This window comes from Xiphophorus hellerii, chromosome 19, assembly GCF_003331165.1.
Source record: "Xiphophorus hellerii strain 12219 chromosome 19, Xiphophorus_hellerii-4.1, whole genome shotgun sequence".
NCBI classification, from domain to species: domain Eukaryota; kingdom Metazoa; phylum Chordata; class Actinopteri; order Cyprinodontiformes; family Poeciliidae; genus Xiphophorus; species Xiphophorus hellerii.
In genome coordinates this window covers 11,206,865-11,219,683 of record NC_045690.1, presented here as the reverse complement: position 1 = coordinate 11,219,683, position 12,819 = coordinate 11,206,865, and the positions used below count along the sequence as shown (strand labels likewise).

Sequence of the window (12,819 nt, the reverse complement as noted above, 5' to 3'; positions counted from 1 at the left end):
TAAAATTACCTGGAAAGGCACTGGATGAGTGGCCTGCTGTGTTTCACTGTTCTTTCGGTATACACCTGTGCTAATGTTGAGGTTTGTTAAAATTTACCGCAAAGATAAAAAAAAAAAAAAAAAGCACACACCTCACGTCTGAGAAAAGCACCAATGATCTTCAACAAAAGCCTGGATGCCCCAACCTTCCTCCCCGCAGTTGCTGTCTTTCTTATCTGCGTGTCTTACCCAGAAGACTCCCAAAAGTCTTCCCGCGAAACATAGATTTATGGGCTTAAGACACGCTGGCAGCCGCCGAGCTCGCTGTCTGAGCAAGATCTGTAAGATTTCATATTGGAAAAAGATGGTGGAGCAGACAAACAAAGGAAATGGATTATTTTGGCCTTGTTTGGATAGAGAGCAGGTTTGTTTGCTTTATATTGTAACCCTCCAACTTTCAAAATAAATCACGAGAACACATACAGATGAGGGTAAAAGACACTGGATATGAGAAAATGAAGCCTACCAAGAAAAGATTTGATTGCGTTGAACATCTTTGAACTGCTCTGCTTTTTGTTGGTGTTATGAGCCAGGATGGTCAGTGAGGGATGGCTACACCTCTCAGCCTCTGCATCCCTCCCTCACGCTGACGTGATATTTCTATCTTGAAATGGACTAGGGTGTGCGTGTACGTGCGTGTGCATGAGTGACACCACTGTAATGAAGGTGTTGAACTTAGAAGGGAAGATTGATCAAAAGGCCCCCACAGCTGAGAGCACCTTTGCTTTTAATGAAGTTTTCCTTTAATTTAATCTAAAAAGAGGGCGGGGAGGCTGGCTCATTGGTTAAACAAGAGGGAGGCAGGAGTCTGTCTTGCTTAGGTTCCCACAGAGTCACCTCATAAAAGTGACACTCTTTCTGATGAATATGAGCGTCAGTGGGCACTCTGGGCCCTGGGTGGGCTCTCACATCTGCGCTGGATGAGCGATTCTTGTACAAACCGTAGCCATGACAAAATTACAGCTGAATGAAATGGAGAACAGGTCTTTTAGAGCAAACAGATGCAATAGGCTCAACTTGATGATCTGAGCTGGTTGCAGGGACGGGATAAGTTAGTAGTATGTTTGAGAAATTAATTGTTGTTGTACCTTAGTAAAATAGAATCTGTATACAGTTGTACATGTTGTAACTATATACTATTAAACTTAATTTTCCTAGGAACCTAATAACTTTAGAATGTCAGTAAACTCATCATGATGTAGGGGATTATTTCAACTATTAACCTCAGTTTTTTTGTGGGGATTTTTCTCCATGTGACTTGACTTCATAAATAAACATAATTTAATATAATTTGAACATTCATTTCTTAGAACATAAAACAACTTAATAATGCAGTAGCAATCATAAAGTACCCTTAATTGTTTGTAAGTGGACTTACATGATAGATGTGTTTACGTTCTCTGCATAGGCCCCAGAGAGACTGTATTTTCTAGTGACACTTTCACTAAAGTGAATTTTATATTATAATTATGAAATATTTTAAAATGTAATGAACACATAATAATGATTTTATAACTAAAACATTTAAGACATTTGACAATTCCACTGTTGAAATCATTCCAGAATAAGTTTATGTCTTATGATAATTTAACATTACTGCCAACTTTCTTGTAAAAACCCCCTGAATATTTAAATGTAGATTTATGTGAGAAAATCTACATTTACATTTAAATATATCTTTATACTGTATATGCAAAGATATATTTAAATATAAATTTAAATATATCTTTAACTAATTTGAATTAGTTTAACTAATTTGAATTAGTTAAAGAAAAAATAAAAGGTTTTGCTTTAGTTCTTACAGAGACCAATATATTTGAATTGTTTATTATTTAGTTTGAAGACTCTGACCTGCAGCTAAGCTTAATTTCAGAAAAGTAGAATATGACACAAGACCAGCAAGAACTCCATTTGATACAGAAATCTTATGTCTGGTAATTATTTTTACCGTCTGGGTTTTTATGTTGGCGTCACGTTTCAAAAATAGATTATTTGATAAGAAAATAACTTATCACTTAAAATATAATTAGCTTTTTAAATTATAAGATGATAAATGATTTAGACCACTGCTTTTAAATTAAAAAAGGGAATAGTACATTGTCCCTGTTCTCTTTTCTGTTAAAATATTATAAAAGTTGTTAGTTTCTAAAACATTGAACAATGAGAATCTTCTTCTCAGGAGTGAAATTGACTGTCTATGTCCAAGACAATTTCTACATTATACATCTATATAAGATCATATTTGAAAATGTTTACTTCTTTGTTCTTTAAGGTGATTGTTACACTAGATTATATACTATATCTCGCAAAGGTCTTCATACTCCTCAATTTAAAGTTGCCAATGCAGGTTTTTCAATAAAATGTATTGATGTATGAATATTTTTGCAATTCACCGTTACCCTCTTCAAACAAGTAGAAACTGTACAGAATTAATAATGAAGAAAAACATAAAGATGTTTCTTTGGTAAAATACCTAAATACTTCAAATTAAACTGCCTTAAGCTTTTTACACTTAATGAGAATTAAATCTATACCAAGTAAATTTCCTGCTTGATCATTAGTTGGCCTTTATCTCAGCATGCAGACCTAATTTGTCTGCTTTGTATTTGGGCCTCCACTGATGTTTTCTGTTTTTTTCCCCCTGCTCAGTTCTGTCTCATTAAGTTTCCTTCTCCACCATCACGCTCAATTTCATTTGGCCCCGGTGCCACCTCTGCAGTCACTGTACAGCTACGGTTTTGGTTGGAGCAAGCTGGTGTGTTATGCTCCACTATGGGGTTACATGATGAAGTTGGCCTCTGATCCGCACTTGCTCTGACTCACCCATAAACATGCTGTTACTTGAGTAATCTGTTTTACTGAGGAAACAAAAGGAATGCAAAGATTTCCCTGTTTAAATTTTCCCGTGATTCTCACAACTGCTCTGAGTTCTGAAGTGGTTCTTTTTTTTATAACTGTCAGTGAGGAATGCTGGCATTGGACACTGGAGTAAACTCTCTCACGGAAATGGCTTTATTGAATAGATTATAGACGTCTAGGTGTTTTTAGTTTGTTTGTGTGTGCATTTGAAAATAACAGACTATTGTGTTTTTTTTTTTGTTTTTGTTACATCTGTTTTATGGTTTGTTTTGATGAGTGCACAGATGGCTAAATCTCATAGCTTGATTTGTGCAAGCTTTGACATGATGACCCAGGGTCAGGAGAGGAGCTGACAGAGAAGAGTTCCTGTTCGTCATGGCAAGGCAGGCCAGCTGCATCGACGCTACCTGTGACGGTCATCTGTTTGGTCAATCCAAATATCTCAGAGCTGTCGTTCTTCTATCTTTGTGCGCAGGATGATATATGGCGTAGCCCTGACAAAATAATGAAAACGTAAAGCAGGCTTCTGCAGAAATTTCCGTACTAGATTAGCTTTTCAAATAGCCACCTAGCATCTGGAGATCAAGGCCTATCTGAGTGTCAGAGCGACAGAAAGCATACTTTGAATGATAGCCCTCTTTAATCATGCCACTGGACAGGCAAAGCTTGACAATCTCTTTCATGTTTTGGTCTGTAGAGAGAATCTGATACAGAACACAACTTTCCATGCCTCATGTGATGCTGAGACCCTTGTGAGGACCTCAGATACAGTTACATTTAACTTAATATCTGAAGCAGAACCTATTGGTCTTGTACCTTTTTGTGCTTCTCTGTCTCACTCAAATTATTGCCTGACACTTGCTATGCTTTTAGAGCACTGCATTGATTTTGCTTTTATGTGTTTACCTTCTGTGGTTTTTCTCTAACAACTTACTCCCTGAAGGCAGCGGCGGCCAATGCAATAATAGAGCTATCTCTACTATCACTCATTTGTGGCATTGGCAGGGTAGACATACTCTTTCAATCTTGTTTCCTCCATTTTTTTAAACATTCATGACTTCTTGTTGTGCTTACAGTAGTATCTACTCTTTCAAAGCTCTGATCTGGAAAATCTATTTTTAGCACATACTAACCCCTTTGACAGACTCTGGATGTCTGTGACAAGCTCTGGCCATGTGTCTGAGCTATAAATAATCTGTTGAATCTAAAATAAATGTACATTTGAAACATTTCTTGATATATTGCCAAAACTTCTAGACAAAATCAATCAAAATATGGCCTCCAGCAAAGCAAGATTGTGCATCTGGATCTTAGACCTGATCCAAGAATGATGTCAGTATCAGATCTTATACCAATATTGTATCAACTCTAATGTGCTAATCTCTAGCACCTCCTCTACTCATGACACAATAGATTTAGGCTCACACATGTAAATGTAGTCTAATGCTCCATTCCATCATAATGGGGAAAAAGCTTTCCCTCAGGCATAAAAAAATCAAGCATTTTGTCATCAAAAAAAATAAAATAAGCATAAATTTTTTATGACATACAGTATGTGTGTGAATGACCGGAGTCAATAGCACACAGCTCTGGAGCAAAAAAACAAACAAAAAAAACATATTATTTTAAAACAACGACTTGATTAAAGAGCTGACATTTTAAGCTCTTTTATTTTATTAGCAATTAGCATGCTTTATTTCTTACAGGTTTCTGTAGTTAGACTAATACCTTAATTGTAATATTACCGAAATCTGCCAATATTTCCCAATCCAGACTGTTCCACCACAAATCAAATCTGACTTCTCAAATGGATTCAATATAACAAATTGAACAATTTGCTGTTATACAGTCATTTTCCTCTTTTATACTGAAGCTTAATTTCCTGTTGTGGTAGATTGAGTAGACAACCAGAGAAAACTTTGATAAAAAATAAGCTTTCCATTTTAGAAGCTTTTAGCACTTTTTCCGCTTTCTCTGACTCTATTTTGAAACACCTGAAGCAAAGATCTTTTTTCTCTCGGTAACAACCTCCACACCAAAGAGTGTTGTATTTAGCACAATCTGGTTGTGTTGGCCATTGCGAATTTGCTGATCAATTTTTGTTTTGTTTGTTTTGACCAATGTAAAGTCATCCATTACCAGTCACTGTTCAATTTATTGTTGAGAAATCATGGGGTGCTTACCACAGAGTACATCAGAGATCAAACCTCTGTTATGTTTCCTCCTGCAGTTTCCAGGACGTGGTGAGTTATTTTGGTATAAAGCCAAAGGCTGGTGACAAAGAAGTCACCCCAAATTACATCTTTATGCTTTGGTATGAGTTCTGCAATGACTTCAAGAACTCCTGGATACGACAAAGCAAAACCATCTCCAAGGAGAGGTGAGTTTGATTCTTGATGGATTTTATTTTTTTTACCACTCATTTCCTGTGTGGTAAAAATGAGTGGCTGGAGGAGCAAGGGTTGCAGGATTTTTCTCTGAAAAATCAAATGAATTGACAAATTTAAAAAGTTTCTCTCTAAAATATTGAATTGAAATTATTCAGGTATTTCTTAGAATGCGAATGGTGATATGCACTGATGCATCTGTAATTTATTGTACCTGCCATCGTAGATCTTCAGATCATCTCAAATTAGCACAAAGCGATTGTAATTAAAGCAAAGAGGGAAGCCATCAAAGAGGAGGCAGATGGGAGTAACTGAAGCCTTAGTCCTCTTTCTTGAGGACCAGGGTCTAAATTTATGATCTCTCCTCTGACCTGAGGCGTCATTTTGGGGGTTGGAGGTGAGGAGGGGGCATTCCACGGACAGACGGGAGACCCTCCTGGCTGCCGCCTGGCTTTACTGGCCCGTGGCCTTCAAAAAAGCTGCACATCGAGGGAGGGACTGATGAACATGGTGAAGATACTGGGCGTCTAGCCTGAAGGCTCACAGACTCTTGTGAGCAGAGACAACTTGCAGCTCTTAAAGGGAAGCAGAGAATAAACACTGTCCAAACAAACTTCCAGGCTGTGGTTATAGGTATCATATTGAATCCTCCTCATTCCCAGTGACATCAAGGAGATTTTCATTGCCCCCCTCTAATGAATCCATGTGCTCCGTCTTATTTGCTATCATGTATCACATTACTTACAGCTGATTGGGCTTATGGACAATTAACTTTATTTTAAATACTGTTTGCACAGTCATTAAACCAAGGGTTTTTAAAGACTTCCTCATTATCTCTGTCATTCTCAACAACTTCTCACTTGAAAAGGCTTTCACTGACCACAAACTCAGAACAGCATCTGTATGCAGGCTTAGTCCTCGCACATTTACCTTCATTGTGTTGCAAAAGTATTCACACTGGTTAAATCTTTTCCAATTGTGTTGCTGTAACAATTTTAATGTAGTTCTGGGCGACATGAAAAAAATGTTTTCTTTCTTTATAGAACAATTTTGATAACTATCACAATATGGTTTCAAATTAAAAATAGTTTCCCTTTCAATACAGAGTGAAATAATAAACGTCAATATTTATTTATATTTTTTTTTCAACAATTGTACATAAGCTGAATTCTGAATTTCCTTAAGAATTTCAGGACTTCATAGATTAATAATGATTCTTTGTCAACTGAGAATATACTAATGTACGCATCACGTTTGCAGTACTTTTTGAAAGTGGAAGTAGGCCACCTGTATGTCTTAATGAGTTTTGGAACCCAAATTTATTGTTATTTAGTGAACTAAATGTTCTACTTTTATGGTAAATGAGCTGTACTGGTATAACACTTTATGTAGTTCAGAGAATCATGACAAAATGACTTAGTCAAAGTACAAAATATTGTTCACAGGCTTGTTCAAGGATTAAGCTACTTTGCAAAAAAGACTTGGAATCGCTGGATATGCGTGACAAGTAATTTACATGTAGATTTTAGATGTAGATAAGTATTTTAGATGCTTATTTATAAAACATTATGAAAAACATTTAACTTTTTCCTTCCAGTTCACAGTTATGGTCCACTTTATGTTTGTCACAAATAAAATCCAACTAAAATACATAGAAGTTTTCCAATTGTGAAAAAGTTAAGGGAAAATATTGTTTTATGTCGCTGGACATATTTTCCAAAGATCATCTTAATGAGAGGTTTCTCTTCCGTATGTCCTGTTTTAATTGAACTAACAATTTATAATCATTGTATTTGTGTGTTTGTTTTTCCAAAGGTTGAAGGAAGCTCAAGAAAACATTAAGAAAATCACAGCAGAAAAAAGAGTGGAAACCAAAAAGATTAATGCCAACAGTCTGGTAAGAAGTAATATTTATTCACCCTCAGTAATGGAATTCCCTTAAAGCTGCCTCACTCTTGCGTCAACACTGAAATCAATACGCTTAATCTTTATGTTGTTGTTGCCAACAGAAAGAGAGGTTACGGCAGAAGGAAGCCAACATGCCGTCCAGCTGAAGGAAATAATGAGTGGCAAGGCAGAAGAAGAAAGGTTGCAGTGAGGAAGCGTGCAGACCCCATCCATTTTACATTTGCCACCTGCCTCACAATAACACAATAAAACTTGAGCAGATTTACTGTTGTATCTTTGCTCCACTAACAGGACCTTCAGCCCCATCCTTTACACTCCTTTCTACCTCCATGTTGAGCATTTTTTATTTTTTTTTTTGCTCAACTCCTGCAGTGGGTATCCACAGGCAACACCGGTGAAGTGATGGGACTCTTGAAGGCCAAAGGTTGACCTCATTCATCCGGCATGCCACGACCTCTGATTGCCCAGCTTGGGGTAGGTCTCTGGGGTTCACTGGGATTCTCAGCAAGCTCCGCAAGCTTCCTCCTGGATCTACAGAAGCTGGGGATTGTCACTTTTCTAAATTTCATCTGACAGCTTACAGGAGAAACTGAAAATGCTCTGACAAATTCACAGTTTTTAAGCCCCTGGCAGTGTTGTAGGAACACATGCTGCTTCCTGTCTCTTGTCTTCTTAGAGGAAAATCCCTGTTGACAAAACAGATCTTTCATTCTCAGAGCAGGAAGTTAGCAGCGTCTTTTGCAGTATGTAATGTCTTTGATTCACCCCTCCTCATTAAAAAAAAACTTTTGCCAGTGTGTCATGTCGAAGGATCTGCAGGGACCATGCATATTTTTGAGCAATATGAATGATCTACAGTTTTCGGGTGCACAGATTGCTGTGTAGAAGATGCGCACAAATGGTTTGCTTCTGTTGTGTGTTGCACTGCACCAGACTGAGCTAAACAGGGTGATGGCCAGAAGCGAACAGCAGCTGGCAGCGAGTCTGGCTCAGAGCATTGGCCTCCTAAAAAACACAAACTTATAAAAACACCAGAAGAACTCAACATCACCTGGCTGTACACTCACTTGTGATATAAAAAAAGAAATAAATCTATATTTCACTGTGCTCTGCACAGTTTTATGCACTTTCCCGCTTGCAGTAGCTGTACGCTGTACTCTGTTCCGATGCCTGCGTGCATTTTGTTCAGCCTGCTTGCGCTCCTTTCTTTTGCACCTCTTTTACTATGCAAAAACATAGGATTATACTTTTAATGTAATTATGAAGCAATGTTAGAATAGAAGTTATATTTTGAAAATCGAGTATTAAAAATTAGTTGTATGTAGAGATATCACGTAACCTTTTGTCAGTAAAGCAAAGTCTATTTATGTAAAGAAAAACCATTATTTCATGTAAAACAAAAGAAAACATCAGATTTATTACTTTTTCAGCTTGCCTTCTCATTGTAACTTTGAGTTAAATGTTTCTTGACAAATTAGAAAAAATATATATTTTCACATGGATGCTACTTGTAAGTTGTGCATATTTGACAAAGAAAGTAAAATGAGCTGCCTTTTATGCTTAGCTTTGTGCTGCTAGGATTGACTTTTGAAGACAGAACTTGAGCTGTAATACCTCAGATGGACTTCCATTAATAGGATTCTCCAATTCCCTGTTTACCCTCTGTACTTTCTTTTACAGGTGTCTTTTATTTGTATGGGAAATCTAAAGCCTTTAACAGTTTCAAGTTTCTTCAAGTGGCGAGGAAAATATAAATTAGCAGATGCTATATCAATTTGTTGTCAGCAGTTCCTTATGTACAGTAGGTGTATCACCATTTTATAGAATTATTTTAAATTTCAAAAATATACTTATAATGCCAAGTGAAACAGTTTGGGTATGGATGTATACTAATTGTTCAGTTTTAAAGGCCTGTACTGTGTAGATCTCATACTTTGATTTGTTAGAAGGGTTTGGTCATTCTTAAAACTGCTGAGCAGTCAAATAAATTGTGAGTCAGAATAAAGTCTGGCAGTAGAACATTGTTTTTGACATTTAAAATGGCTCCTTGGAATCTGAAATTAAAAAATTTTATTTGAACAAGAAGGTTTCTCTTTTTTTCATAACTATATTTTTGAAGCACAAACCTATTTGTATGAGGTCTTAATACTGTACATTAAAACAAATGTATTTGCTTCTGTTTTAAATTTGGATCCATTAGGACATCACAGTATATTGCAAATGCAATGTCAGCATAAGCATAAGTAATTTCTCAAAGGATGTTTGGAATGTATTCTTTGTTACTCGTTATCTTTCAAGGAAATAAGTAACAAATGTATAATTCACACATCAATAAGATAGTATCTGAATGCAGCAGATGCCCCAAGATGTAAAAATTAACACACAATGGTTAAAGTATTGGACAGATTTGTGGAAAATGTTGCAATATTTTAGAAACTCAATAGTGCATCAAAACACAAATCATCTCAGATAAATTAAAAATGTAAATAATGTGAGCCTATTGTTGAATTTGACAATGAAAATCCTAAAGTTTGAGTGGTTAGCAGATTTAGACAAATAACTCAAAAGGAATTCTGGATGTTTCGTAGAAATAAACTTTTGTCTTGATTGCATGAAGCAATTAAAAATACAGTTGGTTAAATTTAAGCTTTTCAAAATGTATGAATGCAATCTTCACTTGTAAAATGGAATAACCTACAATGCCAAGCCTGGTGCAGAAAGCTAATTTAAACCAGTAACTTTAATAAAAGTGACAAAGTTGCATTTTAGAAAAATAACTTTGCATCATCTGCTTGAAGCCACTGGAAACGTGCACAGTTAAAATACCAAAACTGATTGTCAGTTACAAGAATTACAATTAGTTACAAATAATAGGCAAGGTAGAACAGCATTTGTTTATTTAGTTTTAATAGATAATTTAATCAAACGGAATAAACAAACCGATTAAAACAAAACGACTTTACATCTACATTTAAAACTATTTAGTCTCAATACTAACCAAATACTGTTTTTTTATAAAAATGAGTCTGCTTTACTTTGAAGACTTTTTAAATAGACTCCAGATATAAAAATGAAATATTTTACCAGTAAAGCTTCGAAATTCACAGAAATCAGTTAGGTTAACCTCAAAAGATTCTTGAAATGTCGAAATAAAAAATTATCACATTTTCATTTTTCATTACAAATATCCATTCTTCAAACTCCACACAGTGGATACATCCAGTTCTACAAACACTATGCGTTAAATACAGGATTGGTCTGAGGAGAAAACAGTGATTTTAAAGTTGCAACATGATTTTTGGAGTCCTGTCTCATTGCTGCTGCTTTTGGTAAAGTAAGGAAGCCGTGCGCAGGAAAAAAATAAAAGTAAACTGTGCCCGTTTGGAGTTAGCGTTTCCGTGCAGTAGGGTTTTTGAAATTAACAAGGAGTAAAACGTCACTGCTCAATGTTGTATGTCAGTTTTTTTCTGTCTTTTTTTGGTTGTGCAAGAGGAGAATATTACAAAACGTCCGTGTACATCTCCAGATGGAGACAGGCGCTCGTTTTCTCTACCAACGCCGTCTGCGGATTGTTGCAGTGTGTTCAGTCCAGGTCTATGGAGATACAGCGGCACTGCTTGACGCGCTGGATGCGCTTCTTCTTGGTGGGAGGCTGCTGGTCCGGACAGTTCAAGGTAAAAGTCATGGTGGTGAACCGCTTTGGTTTGCAAAACGAGCAGGACTGGAAGGCGCCCTCCTCCCTGCGGATGTGCCTGGGGATGTAGAAGGAGTTGCACTGTCCGTAGCAGAAGCGGTTGATGATGGTGCGGCTGACACAGCCCTCCTCATGGATCGTCTGCTTGAGAGGCTGCGTTTTGCACCAGTCCCGTTTCAAATACTGGCGCTCCGTCACATGCAGAGCCTCCTGGCTGGACTCCAGCACCTCGTCGGCTGGTGAGGTTGAGCCCGGCCTCTGACGGGACCTGGATCCCGACTGTGGGGGCTGCGGTTGCTGCTCCGATTCGTTTGGGTTATTTTTGTCAGGATGAGGAATGGCCCCTTGCGAGGCTCGGTTTCTTTTTGAATCCGCGGGAGATGACAGCAGTCCGATGATGAAAACCATACTGCACAGAGTGTGCGCTGAGACGGCCATCCCTAGAGAGGATAAAAAATAATCACGTTTTTATCTTTGGGAGAGTTTAGCACAAACCTCAAGGTTTTTACGCAGCGTAAATACGCACGGATATAACTTTTTGTGTTTGAAAGTGCATAAGAATAATCTTCTTACACATAAATGTCTATTGAGTTAGCCAACCTAAATGCAATCCCCTGACCCGTTATCAACCCAAGTATTCAGCAAACGTCTACTAATCTAAATGGTAGAGGTAGGCGGTAGTGGCATACCTAGGCGATTCTCCAAATTCTTCAAGAGGGATGATGCGATCCTGTGAGCCTTTCGCCTTTCTTGCACCTACAGCGGTCGCCTGGACTCTGATGGCACTCTGGATAACTGGGAGACAACGCGCTCCATAGACGGGGGCCAACGTGGGGGTTTAATACAAATTGCTTCAGCGCCGGACTGTCTCCCTTTTAAATGTCTGCCAGCTGAGATGTGCACAACAGTTATTGGCTAAGCGAGATGTGAAGAAAATTAAGTCAATCCGCCCCCTCAACACTTCCCTGAACCCGCTTCAAGAGAACAGACAACCGAGGGGTACCGAGGACAGGCAGGGAGGAGGATGAAGAGGAGGAGCAGAAATAAAGTATGCTGAAGTGGAAAAAGTGAAAGGGGTCTTCATTTGATAAACCATTATTGTGACATGCAGTAAGTTCCTATACTTGGTCTCTGGGCCTACGTTTCACCGCACCTGTAATTCTATAGCTGAAAATCCCTAAATTCTAAATAATTTTTCTAGAGTCCTTAAATGGTGAAAAATGACTAAAATTGAATGATTTAGTCATCATTATTAGTATGTGTATTCTTACCACTTCAATGTTGCTTAGTAAATTATATATTTTTAAATAGAATTGAATCCAATTATTAGTGTCATCTTCTAGGGTTGTTCTGTAGTTATTGCAATAAGGGTCAAACAGTTGTCAAAAACTGATCTTAACAAATACAAAGGGAACCAAAATTTTAACACAAACTATAATAAATCAGAAATTAGTGTATATAAAAGTGAGAATTTTATTTTCACATATGTAGAAAAATGATTAAATAGGCTGATGTAATTTAGTCACTGTAAGTTTCAAGATTTCATATTGAATCAAGGCGACAAGTGAACTAGACTATTAAGTTTAGTCAAGTAGCCTAATATTTTAGATTGTGTTCTAGGTAACAGAACAGTCCATAGTTAGAGGTAGACCCTATTCTGTTTTCTATAAGATTGAAGCATGTTAAAAAAAAAGTCCAATGACATCAACAATTCTTAAACAGTGATGAAATTACAGCTGGTGTTGGACTTTTTGAGGCTAATTATTTGCAAGGTAATACAGTGTTTCTTTATAATTGTCAAATACAAATGGCCAGTCTAGATTTTGCTGTTTTTACAGTGGTCAGACTTTAAACACAGAAATATTCAAGGGAATTAAGAAATAATGGAAAGACTGGAACACAGGGACTTCAGGAAAGAACGAGGGATGGATT

The 12,819-nt window shown here is 37.2% G+C and overlaps 2 protein-coding genes across 3 annotated transcripts in view; one reads left to right on the top strand and one right to left on the bottom strand.

Moving 5' to 3' along the window:
• LOC116709086 (formin-1) overlaps window positions 1-9,233 on the top strand; it is a 56,188-nt gene extending 46,955 nt beyond the window's left edge. Inside the window, exons 16-18 of one of the 2 annotated variants that reach the window (XM_032547385.1) lie at window positions 5,129-5,278; window positions 7,101-7,182; window positions 7,295-9,233. In XM_032547385.1, coding sequence (XP_032403276.1) covers window positions 5,129-5,278; window positions 7,101-7,182; window positions 7,295-7,339 — 277 coding nt within the window. In that variant the 3' untranslated portion in view covers window positions 7,340-9,233. The remainder of the gene's footprint in view (window positions 1-5,128; window positions 5,279-7,100; window positions 7,183-7,294) is intronic. The other variant, XM_032547384.1, reaches the window with a different exon arrangement.
• Window positions 9,234-9,915: 682 nt separating this feature from the next.
• Window positions 9,916-12,314, bottom strand: grem1b (gremlin 1b). Its single transcript, XM_032547393.1, has 2 exons — window positions 11,577-12,314; window positions 9,916-11,327 (listed from the first exon to the last, which is right to left on the bottom strand). Exon 2 carries the CDS (start codon window positions 11,323-11,325, stop codon window positions 10,777-10,779), a length of 549 nt encoding a protein of 182 aa, XP_032403284.1. The 5' UTR covers window positions 11,326-11,327; window positions 11,577-12,314; the 3' UTR covers window positions 9,916-10,776.
• Between the last annotated feature and the right edge of the window lie 505 nt (window positions 12,315-12,819).

Excerpts from the sequence above, each read along its gene's own strand:
- grem1b (XM_032547393.1), bottom strand. The coding sequence starts at position 11,325 with ATGGCCGTCTCAGCGCACACTCTGTGCAGTATGGTTTTCATCATCGGA.